This window comes from Falco punctatus, assembly GCF_963210335.1.
Source record: "Falco punctatus genome assembly, chromosome: 6".
NCBI classification, from domain to species: Eukaryota; Metazoa; Chordata; class Aves; order Falconiformes; family Falconidae; genus Falco; species Falco punctatus.
The window spans coordinates 32,578,166-32,600,710 of NC_137585.1; the positions used below are offsets into that span (position 1 = coordinate 32,578,166).

The 22,545-nt window shown below is 44.9% G+C and overlaps 1 protein-coding gene across 3 annotated transcripts; it reads left to right on the forward strand.

Moving 5' to 3' along the window:
- The first annotated feature begins 36 nt into the window (after positions 1 to 36).
- On the forward strand, positions 37 to 22,096 carry ASCL4 (achaete-scute family bHLH transcription factor 4). Of its 3 annotated transcripts, none has more exons than XR_013929087.1 (2): positions 37 to 11,499; positions 11,539 to 11,550. XR_013929087.1 is itself a non-coding variant. In XM_080393306.1 (2 exons), exon 2 carries the CDS (start codon positions 5,739 to 5,741, stop codon positions 6,303 to 6,305), a length of 567 nt encoding a protein of 188 aa, XP_080249432.1. In that variant the 5' UTR covers positions 37 to 384; positions 929 to 5,738; the 3' UTR covers positions 6,306 to 22,096. The 3 variants fall into 3 exon arrangements, 2 of the variants coding, with proteins under 2 accessions (XP_080249432.1, XP_080249433.1); XM_080393306.1 differs by having other exon boundaries at positions 37 to 384; positions 929 to 22,096; XM_080393307.1 differs by having other exon boundaries at positions 37 to 384; positions 4,815 to 22,096.
- Positions 22,097 to 22,545: the final 449 nt, after the last annotated feature.

A 22,545-nucleotide genomic window follows, 5' to 3' on the forward strand; every position in this document is an offset into this window, starting at 1 on the left:
CGCCGCCATGCTGGCGCGGAGGGGCCCGCCCGGTGCCGGCCCGGCCCGGCCCTGACCTCCCGGCAGCCGCCTGCCCGCCGCGGCTCCCCGGCCCGCCTGCCCCCGGCAGCCGCCGCAGGGCTGGGCGCCAGCCAGCACGCTGGAGGCCGCGGCTGCCTTCGGTGAGCCTCGGCGGCGCTCCGGCCCCTTTCGCCGCCACCTCCCCGCCTGGTTTCCAGAATATTTCCAGCGCTGTGGGGTGGGCTGGGGCGGCCCGGACACGGCCGTGCTCCTTCCTCGGAGGAGCATCTCGGTGGCACTCTCCGGTCACAGGGCATCATCCCCGGCATGGTCTGTTGGCCGAAAACGCCTGCCTTGGTTTCAGGTGCCACTGCTTCTAGAAGGGTGCGATGCTTACTCTGATTTCCCATACAATAATCCCAGCGGTCCCACTGCTTTTTCATTGCACCCTCCTATCTGCTCTCATTAGAGGGTTGTGTTTCATCTCCCCCGGTACCATCAGTCTGTGTGTCCCAGCTACCTTCTAGACATTGACTGCAGTTCGATTATCAGTAATTTACGGCTCATATCTATAATTCCAACTAAGACTAGATTGCAGAGGAATCTCTTGATGTGTGCAAGTAGTTTTGTAGCTTGCTTTCACCCGTGACACGTGGATATTCATCACATTTGCTGCTTAAATGAATCTACAAGTTCCTGAAGTGCTGGGGTGAACAGCTGTTTCCTGAGACACAGTAATGCAGTTCTGTAATTTGATCATGCCTGACATTTAAATGATGCCTCATTAAATAAGACATCCCTGGATAGGGTGTCTGCACAGGAGGAAACTTAAGGTATTTTTCTGCCCACTACCTTTTGATCTAAGGAGCCTAAATGTAGAATTTGGAAGGGTCATTCCAGTTCAGTACACACTTGTCGGTTCTTCTAGGGATGGAAACATGCTGTCCTCGTTTGGCTTTAGCTGTCAGAAAGTTGGACACCTTGCACACACTAGTTCTTCAAGCTGTCTCTGTAGCGGAAGGAGAGAAACAGGCTGTCTCAGAGGGTGCTTCACCCCATCCTGAGGTAGGTGTCTGAGATGGGTGAGAATTCCCTTTGGAGCTGCCTCTCTGTGTCTGTGGCCTGTAATTGGGACTTGCGTAATTAGTGTAGTCTAAATATATAACCTCTAGAGGACTATGTTCAGGCAAAGTAAATTCAGGTCTCCGTCATTCATGACCAAAAGAATGATGTCATTTAGCTCACCATATATCCCACAACATCTCCTGTTCTCCACTAAGCCAGATAATCCTTACTCTAGTCATGACTGAGTGTATCTGAATTGGCCCGCAAACGTTGCTTCATCAAGTCAAGAAAGAACTCATCAAGTCCTCAGGTTTTTAGAGACTGCTAAGCTTGTGACAGGAGGTTTATCTGTGCTTCACTTTCACGTGTGTAGTACCACATATTCACATGGTTAGTGCTAATACTGCATATCTTAGAAACTCCAGCGAATGATTACAAGCCCAAAAGTATCCTTCTTCACATGGCATTCTCTATTACATAGGAGATGACTTGAGACCTTCCATTTTCAGTTCTCATCCTTACAACTTCGCAATTACACCCAGTACATCTCGGTTCAGTCCTGAAATGCTAGGTTATCCCAAGCCTTCCACTCGTCTTAATGCCAATTATGATAGTGTAATTCTACCGCAGAACTGCTCTGGCACCAAAATCCTTATGTTATTTCAACTATCTGAGCTGAAACTAATACTTTGAGCCTATGAGCCAGATTGGATGTAGTCATACACAGATAAGAGTGTTTTCTCCTACTGTCAAACATGAATCCTCTGAGATTCCAGCTTTTTTTTGTAGTCACTTTACTCCCTTGAACGAGTGATATCTTAACTACCAGTTTAAAGTACAAGTATCAAAGGAAGCCAGTGATAGTACAAAGTGTCACTGAATGAGAAATTAATCTGTGTCTATAGAGATGTATGCCACACACCCAAGGTATTGTGATAAAACACATTTAAGAACTGTTTCTTCTGCAAGGGAAGATATTTTTCTATATACCAAACACTCTTATAATTTATATGTGAAGTGTTTTGATAAGACAACTGCACTATGTCCCCTGAAAGCTTAGTTTTTTGACATTTATAGTGGTACTTGCTGCATGAGGAACAAATTGCAGAGCTATTTTTCAAGTTGTCTTCAGATCCTGGAGACGTACTGAAAGATAAGGGAGACTTGTGAAACCATGAGGGAAAGAGATGCAGTAGACACACTTCAGTCCTTCTTTGTGGCATGAGCAGAAGTCCCTGCTGGACCATGCCCACATCTTGATACAATCAGTTCTCTTCTGCTACTGCAAACCTGCCCTTGGGTTCTTTCTCAGAGCGAGCAGATTTACACTGAATGAAGATTACACAAAATGCAATGGTTGAAACCAACCATTTTAACATTAAAAAATCAAAATTTCTTACCAGCCTTTATTGGCTTTTCAGCACTTTGCAGGCCTGTATTTTGGTGATGGTCACAGTATAAACCTGCGTAGTTCAGGTGCAGCTCTCACTTCTAGCTATAGAGCTGGAAAGAGGTGGTCCATACTTTAGGATAAAACAGGATTAGAGTCACAAAACTATTCATTCTTGTATTCCTAGATCTCCATCTAAATTGCAGTGGAGTCAAAGCAACATCCAGGCATAGGTGTGAAGAGGAGTTAATTGGAAAAAGTGTAAGAAAAAAGATCAAGGCTTATCTTAGAAGAGCGACATTATCCATGGAGTCTTAATCTACTCTTAAAATTAAAAAGAACCCATATTAGCCTTTCCCTTTGGTGGGCCAACCCTGCTACTTTCACCGCGTCTGCACGTGCAGACATTCTGGAGAAGGGCCTGCTTTGTGCAGAAGTCGGTGCAGGAAAAATACGTTGCTTTAATCCTGCTCACTTTCTCAACAAGGACCTTCAGTGGGGTGTAAGATGGGTTGACCTTGCACTGGCTCCATGCCCAGGGCAAATTCCTTTCCAAGCAAGTGACATTAGATTGTCAACAAGATATTCAACAAAAGCCTGTAGCATATTTTCTTATTTCTCTTGCACACAAACAAAACCAGACTGTAGAGTCCATTTGACGTGAGGTCAGCTTCAATCATTCAGATTAACAAATAACATTCACCTGTAATTCTTCTTCATGTATTCCTCTAAAGGATTAACAACATGGACTTTTCTGTAGGAAGAGCAGATGTCTGTTTAGCACAGGTGCAGTTCTGACACTCTGGAAGTGCTGGTGACCTGCATTTACAGTAAACATAGAAGAGAGGTCTGGCAGCAGGGAACAGTGCATTTGGATAACGGAACTGAAATGAAACCCTGCCTTTTGAACGTGGCTAGGCTTCTGGCGAGGTCATGGAGAGCTGTGAAATGATCTGGCACCTGAGACCCCTGAGAGGCATGCTTCCATTCCCTTACAAGAATACTGCTAGAGAGCAGCATTTTAGATCTAACAATGACACAGATCAAATCTCCTTTTCCTATTTCAGGTGTTTGCTTAGAGGCCAATATCATCTTTGTTTTAAGAAAACTTTAAGTCCTGGCCTATTTTAGTGCTACAGTGAATGAGCTATTTTCATTTAAGCATTCATTTCTGAAAAAAATTCTACTGGACAACAGAGTTTATAGTGCAAGTGATACCGAAAAACCCATACTGTTTAGCAATTTCCGAAGACTTCTTTTAAAGGCAGAAAGGTTCTTTTGATTATTTGATCTGAAATGAGTTGCACATACCATGGGGCGTTCCCCAGTAATTCTTGCCTCATACCCATATTTTCCATCTGAGCTACGGCACGTGTTTTAGAAGGGCATTTAGTTGTGACTGGAAAAGATCTCAACCCCTCATGAAATGCATTAGCTAACTCCTAGGTAATGCTGCAAAACCTTCAGCTTCAAACAACAACTCTTGCTAGGCAACATTAGCGATAGAGGTAAAAGTAGTTGGATAGTTGCCTTGGCTTTTGAGCCATTTTGGTGCTGATCCTGCCCATGGCATATATCAGAGTCCAGGACTGTTCTTACTCATGTCTGTCTGGAACAGTCTGCCTGTACGTTCATTGTACTGTAAAGACTACCGTGGTTTTTTGAAGCTGCAGAATAGGCCAGCAAAGATACGAAGGCTGACTTGAAAATGCATGCTGACATCATTGCTGCAGGTTTCTGACTCAGCAGAGACATAAAAATGTGTTTCTCGGAGTGGAGGATGTTGTTTCAGTTACTCATGCTTCGGAGGCAGTTTGGCATGAAAGACTGAGCAGGGTGGAAACTTTCACTTTGAGCAAAAGAACAGTTTTAGTAGAGCTTACATGCCTGTAGCTTTTCACGTCCATCCCTTCCCACAGCTCTCCCAGACTAAACGTTCAACTCCCCAAACCAATAGTGGCAAAAAAAGTAAATTCAGTTAACTGTGAAGATGTTTTTTCAGAAAAAATTGTAACTGTGGAGCTCTTGAATAACAACATGGGAAAAGTCAAAGGCCCTCCAATTGCTGCAGAAAAAGATCCTAACACAACAGGCTGTCTTGAAGGAAAGGTGTGAATGAGGACATTACGCCCTTATACTGCCAGAAGTCCTTGTCTTTTGTCCACCTCTTCTCCTTGGCAAGCTGCAGGCAGACTGGATGATGCAGCACAGACCTGGCACAGCCAGGAGGAATTTTCAGCTGCCCAATTAAAGCAGTGTGTAGGGTCTATCAGTTAAGCCAGTACCTGTGTAAACATCTAATAATAGCTACACAGGGGGCAATCAGGGCATCACCTTTGTATTTGTTTATCTGAGACAGGTGCTCATAGTGATGACCAGAACATTCCTGCAATGAGAAGAAACATGCAAAGTGTTGAAGACTTTTTGAAAATGCTCGTATTCAATTTGTAGAAACTCACGCTTCTTGAAAAAGCCTCTCTCTCTTCAGGAGAAGAAAGCAGGTTTTCTCTTACGCTTGCGTGTATGCGTTCTTGATCTGACACGACTTGCAACCACAAGAGAGCACTCTTTCCTTTGAAGATGTGTCAGCTTCCCCAGAAAGCTAGAGACATGCCATATAAGTTTTGCAAACTGCTTGTGAGCTGTTTCAGTTAGACCAGAGCAGCCGAAACAACAAAGCTTGCAGTTGTCTTTTGGATTTCATTGTGAAAAGCCTTTGGGTAGTTTTCAGATGACAGAAGATCCTTGGTTCCTGAAAGGGAGGAGTTCTGCCAAAACTTTGAAGATCCCTGTAAACTTTGCAAATTACCCGTCTCTTGGAGACAATTATATCAAATGATATTGTGGATTACAATACATGAGAAGTGTTTAGAGCTTGGAAGATTATTTATGTTTGGCATTAGCTCTTATGGTCATAATTTCAAGCTGCGAGAAAAGGAATACACAGGAACCCCCTTATTATCTTTTGAAATATGAAGATCAGAGGAAAAGAAGGGTTTAAAGTGTGGAGTGATGGTCCTCAAAGCCTGTCTGTAAATTAGCTGGCATCCTACATCTATAAAATCAACAAGGCTGAGAGCTCATTTCCAGGCACAGAGTGGACCTCATGAGTTGTTAGCAGTGCTTCGGGATCCGAGTTTTTATACACTGCAGGAGGAAATTACAGCCTGTGGGGCAGAGAATCCATACAAATATTTCCTCCTTGCTTGGACTGATACAAGCTTTGGAAGCCAAATTCAGGAACTGACATTCCACCAGTGGGAAAAAAAAAACAAACCCAAACATGGACAGCAATAAAGATGATGATGGACTGTTGAACAGGATTGCATTTCCAGGAGCTATGTCCCTGGCTAACAGCCACGTGCACCCCCGTGGGGTCCCCCTGAGGGAGCCCTTTAGGGTTCCCTTCCATCTGGACCCGTCTTACTGGGAACAAGCCTACAGTGGGCACGTAGGTCGCATCCCCTATGTTCCTTTTCCTGGCTACGTGGGCATCTACGACTATTCCTTTGAGCCTGCCTTCATTCGAAAGAGGAATGAGAGGGAAAGGCAGCGGGTCCGCTGCGTGAATGAGGGCTACACACGCCTGAGAGAGCACCTGCCCAAAGAATTTGCTGACAAGCGCCTCAGCAAAGTGGAGACCCTGAGAGCTGCAATAAGCTACATCAAACACCTGCAGAGCTTGCTGGACTGCCATCCCTTAGGGTCTAACAGCAAGGAACCGCTCTCTGCCAAGGAGCTCCCGGAACCTCCCAGTCCTGGTCCCCCGCGGGAGTGCAACAGTGATGGAGAGTCTAAAACCTCTTCAGCTTCATCTCCCTACAGTGAATTTGAGGAGGCAGGCAGCTAGGTAACAGCTTCTCTGGAGGCAGAAAGCTTCAAGTTCGGCTGAAAACCAAATCTAAAACCCTGGGGATTTTTCTACAGATGAAAATTAATACCAGGAAAAGGAAAAACAGCTAGGAAAAAAAAAAGAAGGTATTTTCAATTTGTCAAAGGACTTTAAATGTTGTCTGTACAAAACCTAAAGATGATTTGTAAGCAAACAGGTAGTTTTCAGGTTGCTTCAGCTGTGCTACTAAACTTCCTTTGGATTGTTGAAATTGAAGCAACATTTGCCTTCTACTTTTCATGCCGCTTTTATTCTGTTCATCTATTTTCTTTCGTCTTTCACTTGATGAGACAGCAAAAGCAGATAAATCCATTTCAGGAAATTCCCTCCCCTTTCTCCTGCTTCCTCTTGTAAGTTTTATTGTCTGTTTTTTCTGACTGTTAACCTGAGATGCACAGGGTTGCAAACACGTGGACTGGGAAAGGTAAGATTTAGATAAAATGTCTTTCCCTAAAATATTCAGAAAATCACATGAATACTTCTATGTCCGAAAATACAATTTAAAAAATATAAATAAGGCTCTATTTGGGAATTAATTTCTTTTATGGCACCTTCTAGAGTGAAAGAAGTAACTCATACATTGGACACTGGCTATTTGGTGATTATTTGAACAATAATTTTCAGGAAAATAAAAGTGACGCTTCCATTCTAATCAATGCTAGGAAGAGGAAACTGAGTTCTGTCAAACTATACCTTTGAAAGGAAAGTTCTACTGACAATACTTCCCAGCTTTTTTCCTTCTTTTCTGAAAATTGAGTTAATGGGTAAAATAGACTTGATTGTGTCTTTTTGGCAGGTCAGAAATTACAGGCTTAGAAATATGTTCCTGTAGTGGTTAGGTACTGGTGTGTACAAAAAGGGTAACACTGAATCTATCAGTTTACATCTGCATGAAAATGTAGGTATTTCTTATTTTGGTAAGAATATTGTATTACTTTTTCAAAGAATAAACCTTTTAAAATTAATATTTCTGTATCTATGGAATACCTTTAATTTGTACGATGTCTACTTAAAATGAGAATTTGTCTCCAAATTGCTCTAAAATCTTCCTTTCTCCAAGGCCAGATTTAAATAACATTTAGCTATGTGCTTAAATCTCATTCAGGATATGGGGTAAACTCCTCCGTACCTGTACACTTCCCACAGACCTTTCAAAATTTTGCTTTTTTGGCCTCATGTTAGTGAAATGGTTTTGTACCTTTTTGTCTCTCCTCCATATCATGTTGACTGAACACCTGAAAAAATACTCATGTATAAACAAGAACAAACGCTGATCAAATACCTCAAAATGTGTCCGTCAATTTCATTTAAATAAAAAATTGAATTAATCCTGGCTGTGTTTTTTTTTCTTTCAATTGATAATAAGCGGGAGAACACTGTTTGCAGGAGTAATGAATTTTCAGGAAAGAATAAAGAAAACCGATAGGAAGTAAATATGAACTCCTACCTATGAAACTAAATTTTTAAACTAGGTTTTTAAATCTAAATATGGAGCAGGTTTGTGGTGTGGTCATCTAATCAGAATTGTTTTCTGATTTCTAGCAAGACTGCTCTGAACATTTGTATACTTTTAGCTGTTGTATCCGTGGCAGTCACAGGCTTTGTTCTTTATTCTTTGTGTGGTAGCCAGCTTTCTTTTCTGATGATTATTTTGTTTTTCTAAAGGCTGTTACTTTTTCAGGGTCTGTTTCCAGACCCAAGAAGTAGAGGTCTAGTTACCTGGACAGTTCAGACCCAGAGCCAAAGCACTAATTTCTGATGCGTAAGCGTTTGTATTTGTTATCCAAGAAAGCACAGGGCAAGGTAATGCTCTGAGTGTCTGATTGGGATCCACCAGGGTTTTGGCTTTTTTTTTCTTTCCTTTGTGGTCCCTGACAAGAGCCTCTCCCCCGCCTTAGATTTGAGATTTCTGGAAATATGGTAGCGCTGCTAGTAACTCTGTCAGGAAGCCTGAATTGCATTTCTCCCTCAAAGCAGAGATTAAATCTTTGTTATCTATGAAAAGCATACACTTCTTCAGAGTACCTGAGACATTCTATGAAACATACAGTTGTTTGTAAAGCACTCTGAAGATGAAAAACAGTTAATATACATATAATGCCAATAAATAGCCAGATCAAACCAAACCACTAAAAATAAAACCAAAAATTGCCAGAATGACCAGTTTCCTGGGCAGAACACATCAGATGACACCCCAAATAAATTTTTAGGTCACATGGTTATCACACAGGTTTGACCCCTACAGAGAGATATATCCAGGAGCCATAATCCTCTGATTTCCAAATCCTAGAGAAACGGTGCAGCGTGCCACCTTCTCCATGAACAGCTGGGTAGGCTGGCCAGAGAAGTGGACTAGGTCGTGCTCTGCCCCCTTTCAGCTTCAGCTCACGTGGGATGTTCCTCAACGGGAGTCTAACTGAGTGGAAAGCATCACACCCTGGACCTCTGCTTGGCCATGACCACTGTAGGGTGTCTCTTCCCCTGTGAGATCTAGGCTGATCTGCTGCACGTCTAGGTGGGACTAGTTTATTTGTTGCATATTCTTAATAATCTTCAGTCAGAACCAAATCTGGATTTAGTGAAATAATATTCTGGAAAAGGCCTCTGGACCTCATATCAATGAGACTGGTTAAAAGTCTACATTTCAATAAAACTGTAGCTACTTTTTTTTAGATTATACATCTTTAACAGCTCTGGAGATGTCCTTCAAATACCTCCCAATCCAACTGCAATGCTGAAGTTATAAAAGACAGAATGTCACATGTAGCTTAATTTCATTTTAAAGGAAAATTAATTTCTAGGTGAAAAGGAGATTCTTTCTGTGGGAAAAAATACGTCACAGGTTGAACCACTCTCCTTAGGAAGGTTCTACATTTTTATTTCTCACAGTTCCTGTTGTCATGCAAACCTCTTGCATGGTTCTAGCACAAGGAAGCAGAAAACAGCTCAAAATCTCCCAAACATGGATCAGTGCTTCCTACAGACACCAGCAAAGGTTTAAAGTGAATGATACATTTCAAAAGCTTTCTTGAGCTGTTTCTGTCTAGACAAAGGTTTTCTTCAAAGCTTCTAAAGTGCATCATTATCAGACTTTGAAAGCAGACAATGATCCAGCTTGTCATCGTGAGAATTAAAGTTTTAATAAAAATGTTGACCAGAAGAGTTCTCTCCATGTGGTGCAATTACTATTTACAAGAAAGGTGAATACTGATACCCATAGGCAACCGTGCTACAGCTTTATCAAACCCTTGCACACCAAATGCAGACACTTTAATCTTTCTATCAAATGTGAAAAAAATGCACACCTGAAGCCTTCCCTCTTCTGCCATTAAATTACAAATCCATTTGCTCCTTGATATTATCAGCACTTTAAAGATGTGTAATCTTGGGCATGGGATTGCCTTTAATCCTCTAATAGCTGTTTAGCTGATTTCTTTGTAAATGCCCATCCACACTCCTTTCATGTTATATTACACAGTGTCAATAACATGGCCAAAGAAAACCAGAAGGCACTATAGAAAAGTAATGTTCAGACAGTAAAGCAATCAGGGCCAATTTATCTCACTGGAACAAATGAACAGGGAATGTCCACTCAAAAATAATGATTCTTTGAAAACATCCATCACCAGCATACTGGGGAAGGAGGCAAATCAAGATCCAAAACATCCTGAAGAGAGACTGTCAAGTGGTACCAAGAGGGGAGCCCCGCTGAAGTTAGCTGAGGTCAATCACTGTAGCAGAGCAAGGTCTTAGTTTGTCTCTCCAAAATAGATCTTTAGCAAATATAACTTCAGTGGACACTCAGCACTAGTAATACTCAGCATACAGAGGAATGGCTGCAGAACAGGAGATAAATTTATTGTAGACAAATGGGGAGCAACAAAATGGTAAGACTGCAGCTGTACCTAGCTCTTCCACAAGGCTGTCCAAGCTGTAGATCTGGAAGCTCTATAAACACAAGATGAGCAACGTTCTCTGTCAACCTGAAGGTGTGCTTGTAGGTAAAAATCTGCTATAAATGCTCACTCATGTATTTCCCACATGATTTTTACACTTTTTTTCTGCCTCACTGGGAATATGTCTACTGACAGAGCAGTGGAAAGTTCTCCAAGTTGCCCTTGCTGGGAAAACAAACTAGAGGAATGAAGCTGTTTCTAAAGGTAGATGTCTCTCCATATCTCAGTGGATCTCCATACAGTCAGTGGTGAATCAAATACAGAGAGGGGTCAGGCTAGCATGCTGGTAAAATGAGAATGGACTGACAATAACATTTGTTTGGAATTTACAGCAGTCTGACAAGGTGGCACACCACTCAGAAGGTGCCACAGAGCTGCATGAAAATGTTATGACTCAGCTACCCTGAGCCAAGACCCTGGAAACTCAATAGGAACCGGCATGTTCATTTAGTGTGCTCTGCAAGAGGTTAGTAGTGTTTTTCAGGAGTGAATGGGCCACCTATTTTTGTGTGGTGGTTTGACCTTGACTGGATTCCAGGTGCCCAGCAAAGCCGCTCTGACTCCCCTCCTTGGCTGGACAAGGGAGAGAAAATATAACAAACAGCTCGTGGTTCGAGAGAAGGACAGGGAGATCTCTCAGCAATTACTGCCACTGGCAAAACAGACTGGCCTTGGGGAAAAAATGGTTTAACTTATTACCAATGAAATGAGAGCAGGCTAATGAGAAATAAAACCAAAACTTAAAACCACCTTCTGCCCATCCCTCCCTTCTTCCCAGGCTTAACTCCACTCCCTATTTTCTCTACCTCCTCCCCCTGAGCAGCACAGGGGGACTGGGAATGGGGTTTTCGGTCAGTTCATCACGGGTTTCTACCACTCCTTCCCCCTAAAGGGGAGGACTACTCACACTCTTCCCTTGCTCCAGTGTGGGGTCCCTCCCACGGGAAACAGTCCTCCACAAACTGCTCCAGAGTGGGTGCCTTCCACGGCTTGCAGTCCTTCAGGAACACACTGCTCCAGCGTGGGTCCCCCATGGGGTCACAAGTCCTGCTGGCAAAACTGCTTCAGCCTGGTCTTCTCTCTCCAATGGGTCCACAGGTCCTGCCAGGAGCCTGCTCCAGTGTGGGCTTTGCATGGGGTCGCAGCCTCCTTCAGGCATCCACCTGCTCTGGCGTGGAGCCCTCCATGGGCTGCAGGTGGGTATCTGCCCCACCGTGGACCTCCGTGGGCTGCAGGGGCACAGCCTGCCTCACCGTGGGCTTCACCACAGGCTGCAGGGGAACCTCCTGCCCTTCTGCACTGACCCTGGTGTCTGCAGAGTTGTTACTCTCACATATTCCCACTCCTCTCTCTGGCTGCAGTTTGTTGTGCAGGTTTCCCCCCCCCCCCCTTCTTAAATATGTTATCCCAGAAGTGCTACCACCATCACTGATGGCCTTGGCCAGTAGCAAGTCCATCTTGGAGCCAGCTGGCATTAGCTCTGTTGGACATGGGGAAAGCTTCTAGTAGCCTGTACCCCCACATCCCCAGCTACCACAACCTTGACATGCAAACCCAATAAATTTTGTCATCAGAGTGTACTTCCCCCTACCCACCCAGGTGAAAGTCATCTGATGTCACACCTGTGCTTGGTTATCACCTTTGTTAGAACCTGTCCCTCCATGGCTTGAGCACACAGCATGCATGCAGGGTACAACTAGCACCACAGCAGCTACAGTGTGCATAATTGCCTCTACCAGGCCTGGGCTGAGGGTGAGAATAAAGATTCGGAGCTCTGCCCTGGCAGTGAGGTACAGCCTCAGAAGAAAAAACCTTTGTCCGGTTGCAAAATGAGTCAAAAAATGAAGTGGGCTACAACTAAAACCCAACTCAGGAATGGATAGTATGAGCATAAACCGAGGCTGGGTTTATTGGATACACTTCAGAGGAAAAGCACGAGAAAAGGTTGGTTTAATTGGTTTCCCTTTATTGTTCATGGCTTACACAAGAACCATTTTCCCCCAAGAAACACAGCAGCTGCATGCGTGCAAGCTGGAAAGGCTGGGATACTCATGACCCAGCCCTGGAGCAGAGGTCTGCCACTGTGCTTTTCCTAGGGAGACCAGGAGCTTCAAGCAGTCTCACACCTTGCAAATCCAAAACAAAGCCTGTTAGCGGATTTTTGTCTACTTTCCAATGGAAATAAAGCTTAGACTATGCTCTGCGTGAGAGACATCCCGTCTCCAAAAGCTTCTGAACCTTTGACTGATTTTCAGCCAACCCCCGTGGGAAGAGTGTCTCAAAATGCAAATCAAATTTCTCAATTTTTCAGGTTTGGTTTTTTTTTTTTTAATAGGGGTTGGGAACAGGTGGGGAGCCCAGCTTAGGGTTTATGGCTCTGGGTGATGAACGGTGGTGCTTCATGCTGGGTCAGATTTCTTCACCACTCAACTGCTGGAGGCCACAACCCCTGAGGCAGACACAGAAAACAGGCAGTGCGCATGCTCTCTAGCTACCTCCAGTCATAACTTGATGTATTCAAGTAAACTGAGGGCATGTGTCAAGGTCAAAATGCCCATCTGTGAAGCTGGGTGGCTGAAGACTGATTCATTACCACCACTGTCTTTAGATATGCCTGAAGGAGCCAATACCTCCAAAACCGTGGGTTACAGGGGTGGGAAGCAGCCAGCAAGCCTGTATTTCACAGCTCCCTCACTCTTGTTCAAAAGCTTCAAAGCCAGCCTTGTGGGACTCACTGTCATTTGGGAATGATCCTGAATTTGCTGAAGCACCAAAAGTAAAGTCTATGTTACTGTGGACCTCAGGTTTTATCAATTGTGTTTTTGTGGGTGCAGGAAATGAAAAGACATACTGGTATGGATCATGGGTTTTAGCCAGGTTAAAAGAAGCTTAGGAGTCCATACATCTCTCTGCCAATTTTCCCCGTGAATATGTTTGAGACTCCTTGCCTTACTTGAGATATGACTGAAGACAGAGGTCTCAAAGACATGAAATTCCTACACAGTCCATGATCACTGGTGGCACTGGAGTAGAAAGACATGCCAAATTAGAGTCCTTACAAAGGGGAAAGCTAACACTGAATTGTCTTTTTAGGTAGACCTGCTTGAAGGTCAGCTAGCCCATGGACACCAGCAGGCAGGGGTGCTTTGTGCTAGTATAACATGCCTTTTGCCTGTTCTACTGAGGCTAGGTGAGTATTTTGAGGGAATTTTGAATTTGGGAGGGGGAAGCCGAATGACTGGACTGTGAGAGGCTGAAGGGTTGAAAATGTGGGGAAGGTAGTGGACAGTGAAGCTTGGGAGAGTATAACACAAATCCAAGCCAAGCTGCATTTACTGTTCTGCTCACAAAGCACCTTGCTTGTCCCCATGATTTTATTTTGATGCTGTGTGGTTCTGGGTATATATAGCAGATTTTTATGTTCCAGGGCTGTCAGCATCGGTACTGAATCCTAACCAATCTCTTCTATCTGCACTGAGATTACAAAAAGAACAAGTAGTTACAAATAAATGGAATCTTCACATCTTTTTATGTATTTGCTTTACTGCCAGCATATGCTCTATTAGGCTGCTCTCTAGGTGTAGCTTTTTAAATTTTAGAAGCACCAAAGAAATCCCAGGCTCAGCTGCAGAGGATTTATCCCAGGGGAACACTCATGTGGAGGTGACGTATTCGTCCCTACACCCAGAGGTGTTAAAGCTCACTGGTGTTTAATGAATGAAACATCATAAAATGTGTAAATGAAATAAGCCAGATGTACAAACACAGGAGTGTGCATTTGTGCATGGGAAGAGGAGGAAGGATGGCAGAGGGCAGGGAGAAAAAAAGTGGTTTTGAGGTGTGTCATACTGCTTGATATCAAATTAGCTGCATGAATGAAACAAGGGAAATTGGAATAAATTAGATATGACACCTTTGGGGAGGATTAATTCCAGAAAAAAAAAACAACCCTAAAACTGAAAGATAATATATTTCCAGGCAAACCCTGTGGAGATGTAAAAAGGCTGTGGGATTTTTGCATAGCAGAAATGCTAATGAGAGTGAGTGAGCCATAGGCAGGGCTGGAGAGAGGCATGACTCTCTCCCGGGCCCCACCACCAGCCAATGTGGGTGTTTTCCACCATTTAAAGTGCTTTCCTCCTTCCCCCAGCATGCTTACCCTCTTCTGCCGGGAGGGACGAATGCTCCTGCCCTGACCTGGGGGGGCTGGCTTTGCATTTTGAGCCCGGAGTACCATGCCTTTAGGGAGGACTCAGCTTTGCCTCGAGGCTTTGCTCACTTCAGGCATCCCTCACAAGCTTGGCCACGACTGGCTGCGTCTGCTGCCTCTGTCAAGAGGCAGAAATGAGAGGTGGGGCAGGCTGGGGCTGAACTGCAGGGTGAGCCTTAATCCTGAAGGAGCAAAATGCAATAGCAGGGACAGTTAAGAGGAGCCCAGCACCATGATGAGAGCTGGGACGAGGAGTCTGGAGCATGGACAAAAGCCAGATACAGGTGTCTCTTAAATAAGGAGTTGCACCACTGCACTGCTCTGCCTCCCTCCTCCTCCGTCCCCCATGCTGGGAGTCAGGAGTGCTGCTGGAAACCATGGACACATTGTGCTGGGCATCACAGGGGAAAGGAAGAACCCTGGCTCTTTGCACAGGGGTGAGGGGACAGGGGCAAAGTCTATAGCATGAAGGTCCAACCCAACACAGTAACATATCTGTTAGAGGAATCAGAGAGCTATAGGCTAGGCATGCTCTGCTGGTTGTGATGGAAAGCCTTGTCAAGCTGAGGACTATAGGAAGGGCTATTCCCTGCTGCTAGTGTTTTTCAGACAGTGGATATATAGGTTTACTTCATGATTATAATGCTCAATGTCTTTACATTTTGCCATTTGCCATCAATCCCCAACATCCTCCTCCCTTCCCTCCTGTCTACCCCTCTAGCTCTGGCTTTTACTATAAAGGCAAGGCTATAGGGGCATGTCCTGGCTCTGTATCGTGTGTCCTTCCCATACAGCAGCCTGATTTTAGCATCACTTAATGCTAACACCTCTCTCCTGATCACACTACATGCAGCCCTTAATGGAGATGGACGTGCCTTGCAGCAGCTGGGCAGGGAGCTGCCTAGTAAGCAACATTTAAATAAATAAAACCAAACAAACCTCAACCCCTATTGGAAAAGAAGAAGCAGTATGATTTTACCATCAGTCATTGTGCAAAAATGGCTGAAACCACAGCATTTGCCTGATGGTGAGTCTATCTGCCTACATCTCAGACACACCACATTTATTTGCCTACCATTGCTTTTCGTCTGTCTTTCTTGTTCATCATTGCAAAATACCTCCAAGCATATTTCTTATCAAAGTGCTGAGCAGTTGTGAGCCAACTGTGCTCTAGCTGGGGAGTGAAGGGGTTGATTACAGCGCTCAGCCCACCTGCCATCAGGAGCAGAGTGATAACCCAGATTACTTCAGCCTTGGGTTTTCCCTCTGTTTCAACAATAGCGTGGCCCTCCTCTGGCCTCTGTGCTGGGAACACCAGTAGATCCTGCCCCATCTCACTGGAAAATATCACTGGACAGCCCCTGTACTGCTCTACCAGGAGCTGGTTGCAGCCATGGTGCTTCCAGCAGCTCGCTGGGCTGCTTGTCCCCTGTGTGAGTGGAAGCACCCAAGTCCCCTGAGCTCACAGATAAATCTTCCCTTGCATGTTACCCAGTTCTGGTATTGCAGAACTGGCATCTACATCTATTCCATTCCATTCCATTCTATTCCTATATCTTACAGTTATAGCAAGGGTGGCAGGGACAAAGAAATCTCTCTGCCAGTCTGTCATGTCAGTGATGCCACCAGCATCCTCCTTGTCATGAGCACCCTACTGCTGACAATGCAAACCATTGCTGTAGCCAAGCAAAAAGCCATGAAAAGCCCTGCTCAGTTCCACTATCACCTCACTTAGTGTCCCAGCTCCAGCAATATGCTCCCAACACAGCTGGGCAATGCTGCACCCCTGGTTCACAGGGGAGATGCCTCATGCAAGTGGTGGTGGCACATCCTGGGGGGCCTGTTAGGACAGATCAAAGCTGAGCACCTACAGCATGTCATGCTGTACATGCTGTACAAAAGCAAGGCATTTGCCTCTATTTATGTGTGGCGTGCTTCATAGCTTTGCATTTTGCAGCACAATGAAAGCTTCAAAAGTTCCATTTATGTTAACAAGCCCATAAAGTATAAGGTTATTAAATGGTGTTTCTAGTACCCTGCCTGAGAAGCTCATTTAGTTATCAGCTGGTTCAATTTTTACTAAAAGCAAGTTTCATGAGAGTGGCAAGTTGTAGCTGCACGTGTTGGGGGAGCTTGTGTTGAAAGGACAAGAAAAACAGCGGCAATGCCACCACCACGTGATGGCTGAATTACTCTGTGGTAGGAGTGGTCAGTGTTTTCAGACATGAAGGAAATATATTGGCTTTGTCATTGAAAAAAATGTTGTGTTTAAACATTTTAATTTTTTTGTTTGGTAAAACTTTTTTAGCAATTGTTATTTTCTGCAGACTTTACTGGAATTTTACTGAGGGCATTGTCTTAACATATTTCACATTTGCATCTTTGGTGAAAATGTCACAGTTTAGGTCATTTCATCACCTAGTAATCGCCACAAAACCTAACAAAGTTACTGCTTATGTGGATGATGGGTATCAGAAGCTGTGGCTTGGCAGGAAATGGTCATGCAAAGTGAGGGTTAGGTGAAAGCAACACAGGCAGTATATCATCTACAGAGCAGGCATTTGCAGAGAGCAGCTAGACAGTAGTGGTTGGAAAAAAAAATAATTTAGACTGAGTTAAAGGACATGCCTGTTGATGTGTTGGGAAAGGATCCCAAGGGTTTCATCCACCTTATCTGCTGGTAAGGTGGCACTAAGAGCACATTGAGTGTCAAGGTGTTTTTTTCCCAAGAAGGAAGTCTAAAGTGGGGTCTCTGGCCAGACCTTCCATGGGTGAAGCATGGGGTAAGAAAAGCACCTCTAGGAAAGTCACTGGTGAGTTTTCTTCAAGACTCTTAACTGCAAGAGGTAAAGCAAGAGTTTAGTAATCAAGTCCAACATTCAAGTATGGGCACAGACATGTGTGGGGCAAATGCCAGAAGAGCATAGCAGGCGCCAAGGTTTGGGAACCAGGGGGCTTGGAGCGTGGGGCAGGGCAGAGTGGCATCTAGTGTCAGTGACTGATACAATACATCACTCAGGCATGACAACAGCTGCAGCAACCTGTGTCCAGAAATCATCCGGATGTTGTATTTTATACCTGAAAGAAGTTTTACAGGTAAGAAAACGTTTATTCTGTAAATCTTTCTAAAGGACCTTTTCAGTTTGAAAGAATACAGCTGAAAAGACTGTAAAAATGTATTTGTATTGAAACATGCCTGCAAATTTTATTGATTTTATTTTTTTTCTGAAAGATTTCCTCTCTTTTCAGCTAGCCTTACCTTTTAATACTGAGAAAAAAGGCCAAAAGCTTATGCTCAAACATTGACAGTGTCTTGATCACAACAATTAGGAAAGTGACTTGGCAGATCTGAAGGTTTAAGGCATTCACACCATGAAAAGTGTGAATGGAAATCCATTTGACTTAGAATTTACTTGAAGAGGTTTAAGGAAAAGCAGTTTGTAGGGCAGAGTATAAAAGCTCAAAAGCTTTGGAGAGTCAGTGAGATCCCTGGAAGATCAGACGCTATTTTTTTCTGAGACTCCTTGTGATGGAGCTCTTTGGAGAATAGGTTTTATAGAGAAATTTCCAGTACCTCTTTGCTTCAGCCAGGCTTTATATATAAAAATATTACAACACAGATGCTCCAAAGGGAAAATGTGTAAACCAGGCTATCGGATACCACTAGGAGTATATTCTACCTGGCACATTAGGAATATGAGACAATACCTACAAGGTTAAATCATAACCCCCCTTTCTTGGTTTTTTTTTTTGGTTTGGGTTTTTTTTTGGTTTGTTTTGTTGGGTTTTTTTGTTTTTTGTTTTTTTTTTTTAATCCTAGAATCAGTGGGACAAACTCACTCATGCCTCATGAAAGATCTGGCAGCTCCCTCTGAGTCCTGAACGCTATCCAAGTGATAATTATACCTGTTTGAAATCTGGGAGCCGAGAAGTAGCCTCCAGCCACTCAACAAAGGCTCCTCTAGTGCTCTGAGGAAGCGGTGCCGACACTTCCCTTCTCCTTGTCTGCCTCCTGCTGAAATGCATTTGCAGAGTTTCCTGAAGCCTCTAAGGCTTTTCCAGAGATCTGGTGGAACCAGACCTGGTATCTCATGAAGTATCACCATCATCATCATCATCATCATCATCATCATCATCATCATCATCATCATCATCATCATCATTGAATGCAAAGACAAAGAAACACCCCCATGGGCATAGTTAATGCAGACAAAGCTTAATGGCTGCTTTTTTTTCCCCTCCAGTTACACATGTATAATTAATCTCAGTTCAAATTTACATGTTTGATCTGCTTCTTTTAGGCTTCAAATGTCTTTGAAGAGGAAGACCCTGTGATTTGATCTGGAGTGCCTAGGATACACTCGGTGTTCATGTGGGCAGATCCCCTGTGCCCAATACTGGTCAGAAGCATGGACAGCTCTGGGCTTGCAGACATGGGGTGGGAGGGCAGGAGCTGAGGGGCTTCCCAAGATGGGCTGCACTTGCACGGACCCCTTCACCCCAGGCCACCATTTCTCCAGGGCTCCCGTGAGCGGTGGGGGCACCTGTGGCCTGGTGGTGGAAACCTTCTGCGGACAAGAGCCACAGCAGGAGCTAATCCTGCCACAAACAGACCCTCTGAGTCCTTGTTCCTGCTGTGTAAAAGAAATGAAAGGCATAGAGATGAAAAACGTATCCACTTCAAACAGGGAAATTTCCATTTGAAGTGCCGTCTTGAGTCAAATCCTCCCCAGCAGCAGCACTTTTTCCCCTAAGTAGTGTGTATCAATTTCTTCTGACAACAGTTTCATGGCTTCGGGATAAACAAACCCAACTCCATTGGTATTATATTTTACAACTACAGACAGACCATGGAGATTAAAATTCTTTGGCTGAGTCACCAAAGATGGGGGGCGGGGGGAGCTGCCGGGCGTTGTGAAAGGCGGGTCAAACACAAAGCAAACTGGATCCAGCCTTTCATCCCCGGCTTTGCCATGGAGGCCAGGTCTTCCCCTGCACCCGGTGCCATGGAGGCCGGGCTTTCCCCTTCACCGGGAGGATGGGGGACACAGCTAAGGGGACGCTACCGCAGTGGGCCCTGCGTGCTATGGAGGTGGCGGAGGCGGCTCCTTGCCCTCACAAGAAGGCTGGCTCAGGGCTGGGGAGGCCTCAGGGCGCCTCGCTCCTTACTGTGCAATAATCGATTGCTCCTTCCCCTGACAAACACGTGTAGCTGAAGGAGAAAATCTTTTCCGGTTGATCCACAAAGGGTTTGTTTTCATTTTGTTTTCCTGCTGGAACCAAAGGCCTCCCTTAAATGTTTTCTTCTCAAAAGTGCAGCGTTTTGGTTTGATCTCCGGATTTTTTTAAGTCCTTCATGAAGTAAAGCAAAACGAAACCCTGCGTGCTGACACGCATTGCTGAAATCTTTCCCACTGAAAGCATCACTTTCCCTGGGTCACCCTCCTTTCCCACCTTTCCAACTAAACCCCCTGATGAATTTGATATGAAGTGTGAATAAGTCAAATATGCTTTATCAGGAAAAAAAAAAATCCACTGGAGGAAAGCCACCCTGTGACACCCCGGCTTGCGCTGGAAAACTGCCTTCAGTGGAGAGTAGCCAGAGGGAGCTGGTTTAGGCCACTGGTGAAGACCTCTCTGCTTAAATAAAAATTAAAAAAAAACCAAAACAGCTTTAATCCCTTTGTGCAGAGGGAACTGGAGCTGGCCAGAAGCTGCCACTGGATTATTTTCTCTTACGGTACATGTTTTTATATTGCATCAGATTATGTTTTTTTACACCTCAGCATCCAGCCCAGCCACCACTCCTCCACACTAGACATTACCCTTGCAAGTCAGAGGTGGGGTATTTCTGGCTTAACACCAGAACATTCAGGAGAAGTCCTCCAAGAGCCTTTGCTGGCTATCTGCACAACTGAAGATGTCTGAAAACTTTGTGAACTTGCTTCACACCCAGAGCATGCCCAGACTCAGATAAAGGAGGACTCAAATCCTCCAGGACTGTCCCAGTCCTTTTTCCTGAATCTTTGCTCCAAGTGACACTGGGTTCTGCTGAGACAGGCATGTAGAAGTATGGTGGGAAATCCCTAGAAGACTTCCCTGCCCCTGCAGTTGGCATTAACATTAGGACCAACCCAACTACAAGCTCCCATTTCTCCCTTGCTCCCGTTTCTCCCTTGCTGATCTGCTTGCCTTATGGCTGTTTTTTTTGGGCAGCAGCACAGCCTGGATGCTCAGCAGGGCACTTCCTTTCCCCAGCAGCTTGGCCAGCCCCTGGGCATTGCATGGGGCATGCTGTAGGTTGCACAGGGCAATTCTGGTCTCCCAGGCTGCCCTCCCAGCACTTTTGGTCCATCTCTCACCCCTCTACTAGTTTCAGTCTGGTCTCATGCTGTCATCTCCTCTTGCAAAGCGAAGTCAAGGCTGCATCTAGATCAGAGCCGCTCAGTGGAGTTTTGCATGCTGGGAACAAGAGGTTGTGTCTTCATCCTCCTTGTGATGGAAACAGTGGGACCCAAACATCCCCTTGAGCAACCTGATGTGCTCTCAGCTTCTGTCCCTTAGCACAGGAACACATGCAGATGGCAAAAGCCAGGTGGCATGTTAAGCACTTCACACAAGCCTAGGCCCTGTATCCTCCAAGCATAGAGGAACATCACTGGCACTGAGCTCAAGGTGAGGATCTAGTTCAGAGGCTCTACTTTGTAGCCAGAGGACTACAAAAGACTTTTCTGAGTTTTGCAGTGACTACTTGAAAGCATGAAAAGCTTATGAGCTCTTCTGCTTTCAGTTTAGATTGTGACAGGGATGAACCCATCCCTCCAGCAGTGCCAGAAGCCGCAGAAAACAGGCACACAGGGCTGCTGCATGCCTGCTGCATGCCTGCAGAGCTGGCACTGAGCACAGGGCAGCTGGGGACGTGTCCTGCAGAGCATTACCGCCGTGCTCAACAGCAGGTGTAGGAGGTGCAGAGGGAGATGGTACCTGAACCAGAGCTTGGTACTTAAATAGGAAAGACTGATAAAAAGTGAGAGTAAAGGAAGTTATTTTAATCCCTGTTTGCAGATAGGGTATCAAGACATAGGAAGATGAAGTGACTTGGTAGAGGCTGGGCAAATCCGTGGTGGATAAGAGCACTGAAAGCTGCTCTCCAGAGATGTACCCGAATGCCTCAGTCTCATGCCAGTGTTTTCTCTCCAGGAACTGGTCTATGATGGAGGATTCACTGTCTGCCAGAGGAGCAGGCAGGAAAGGAGACAGCAATAGTGCTCTTGGCTGCTATTGATAATCATCAAATAGTTTGAGTTCCTGCCTGAAAGACAAAGAAACAAGTATTTGTCTGACAAACAAGGCTTCATGGTTTCTCAGTCCAGATAAAACTTCTGCCTTATCCACTGACCATTAGTTGAAGAGCTCCGGGGTCTGGCAGGAAGAGCAGCCAGAAGCCTGCATGTCTCCTGAGCTAACAGGATTTGTGGAGGCCTTGCCCAGGTCATCTGCGACCGTGGGAATGAGGTGGGGAGGTATGGGGGGAACAGAAGAGACAAGCCCTCTCCAGAGCAGTGCACAGCTGCTGGCACACCACGGGTGACATCTCGGGCTGGGCAAGGAGGTTTCCACGGGTGAAGAGGTTTCTCCTCCACCACAGGGCTCAGTCCCCCCACCAGGGAGGGGCTCCAGCCCTGAAGATACACAGAAGTTTATGTCAGGAAGGAGACAGACAAGTCCTTTCTGGCCTAGACTCAAAATACAGATACTCTAGATCCTCAAAATGGAGGAGAAAGTGCTTGCCACAGTACTTTCTGTATTTATCTGCCTGATAAAAAAACACTTCTATGAGAGGTGAATGGAAAAAATCCCTTTAGCAACAGCTACAGTATAAATACCCTCGAGGGAAAAAATAATTTACAGTGATACTTTTTTCTTCCTCATCCAAGAGGTGGTTAAGGATTTGGCAGGGAAACAGTGGAGGAACTGCTCAGCCTACCTGTGATTTTAAAGCGTGATAACTTGTCTGTGTATGCCATAAATT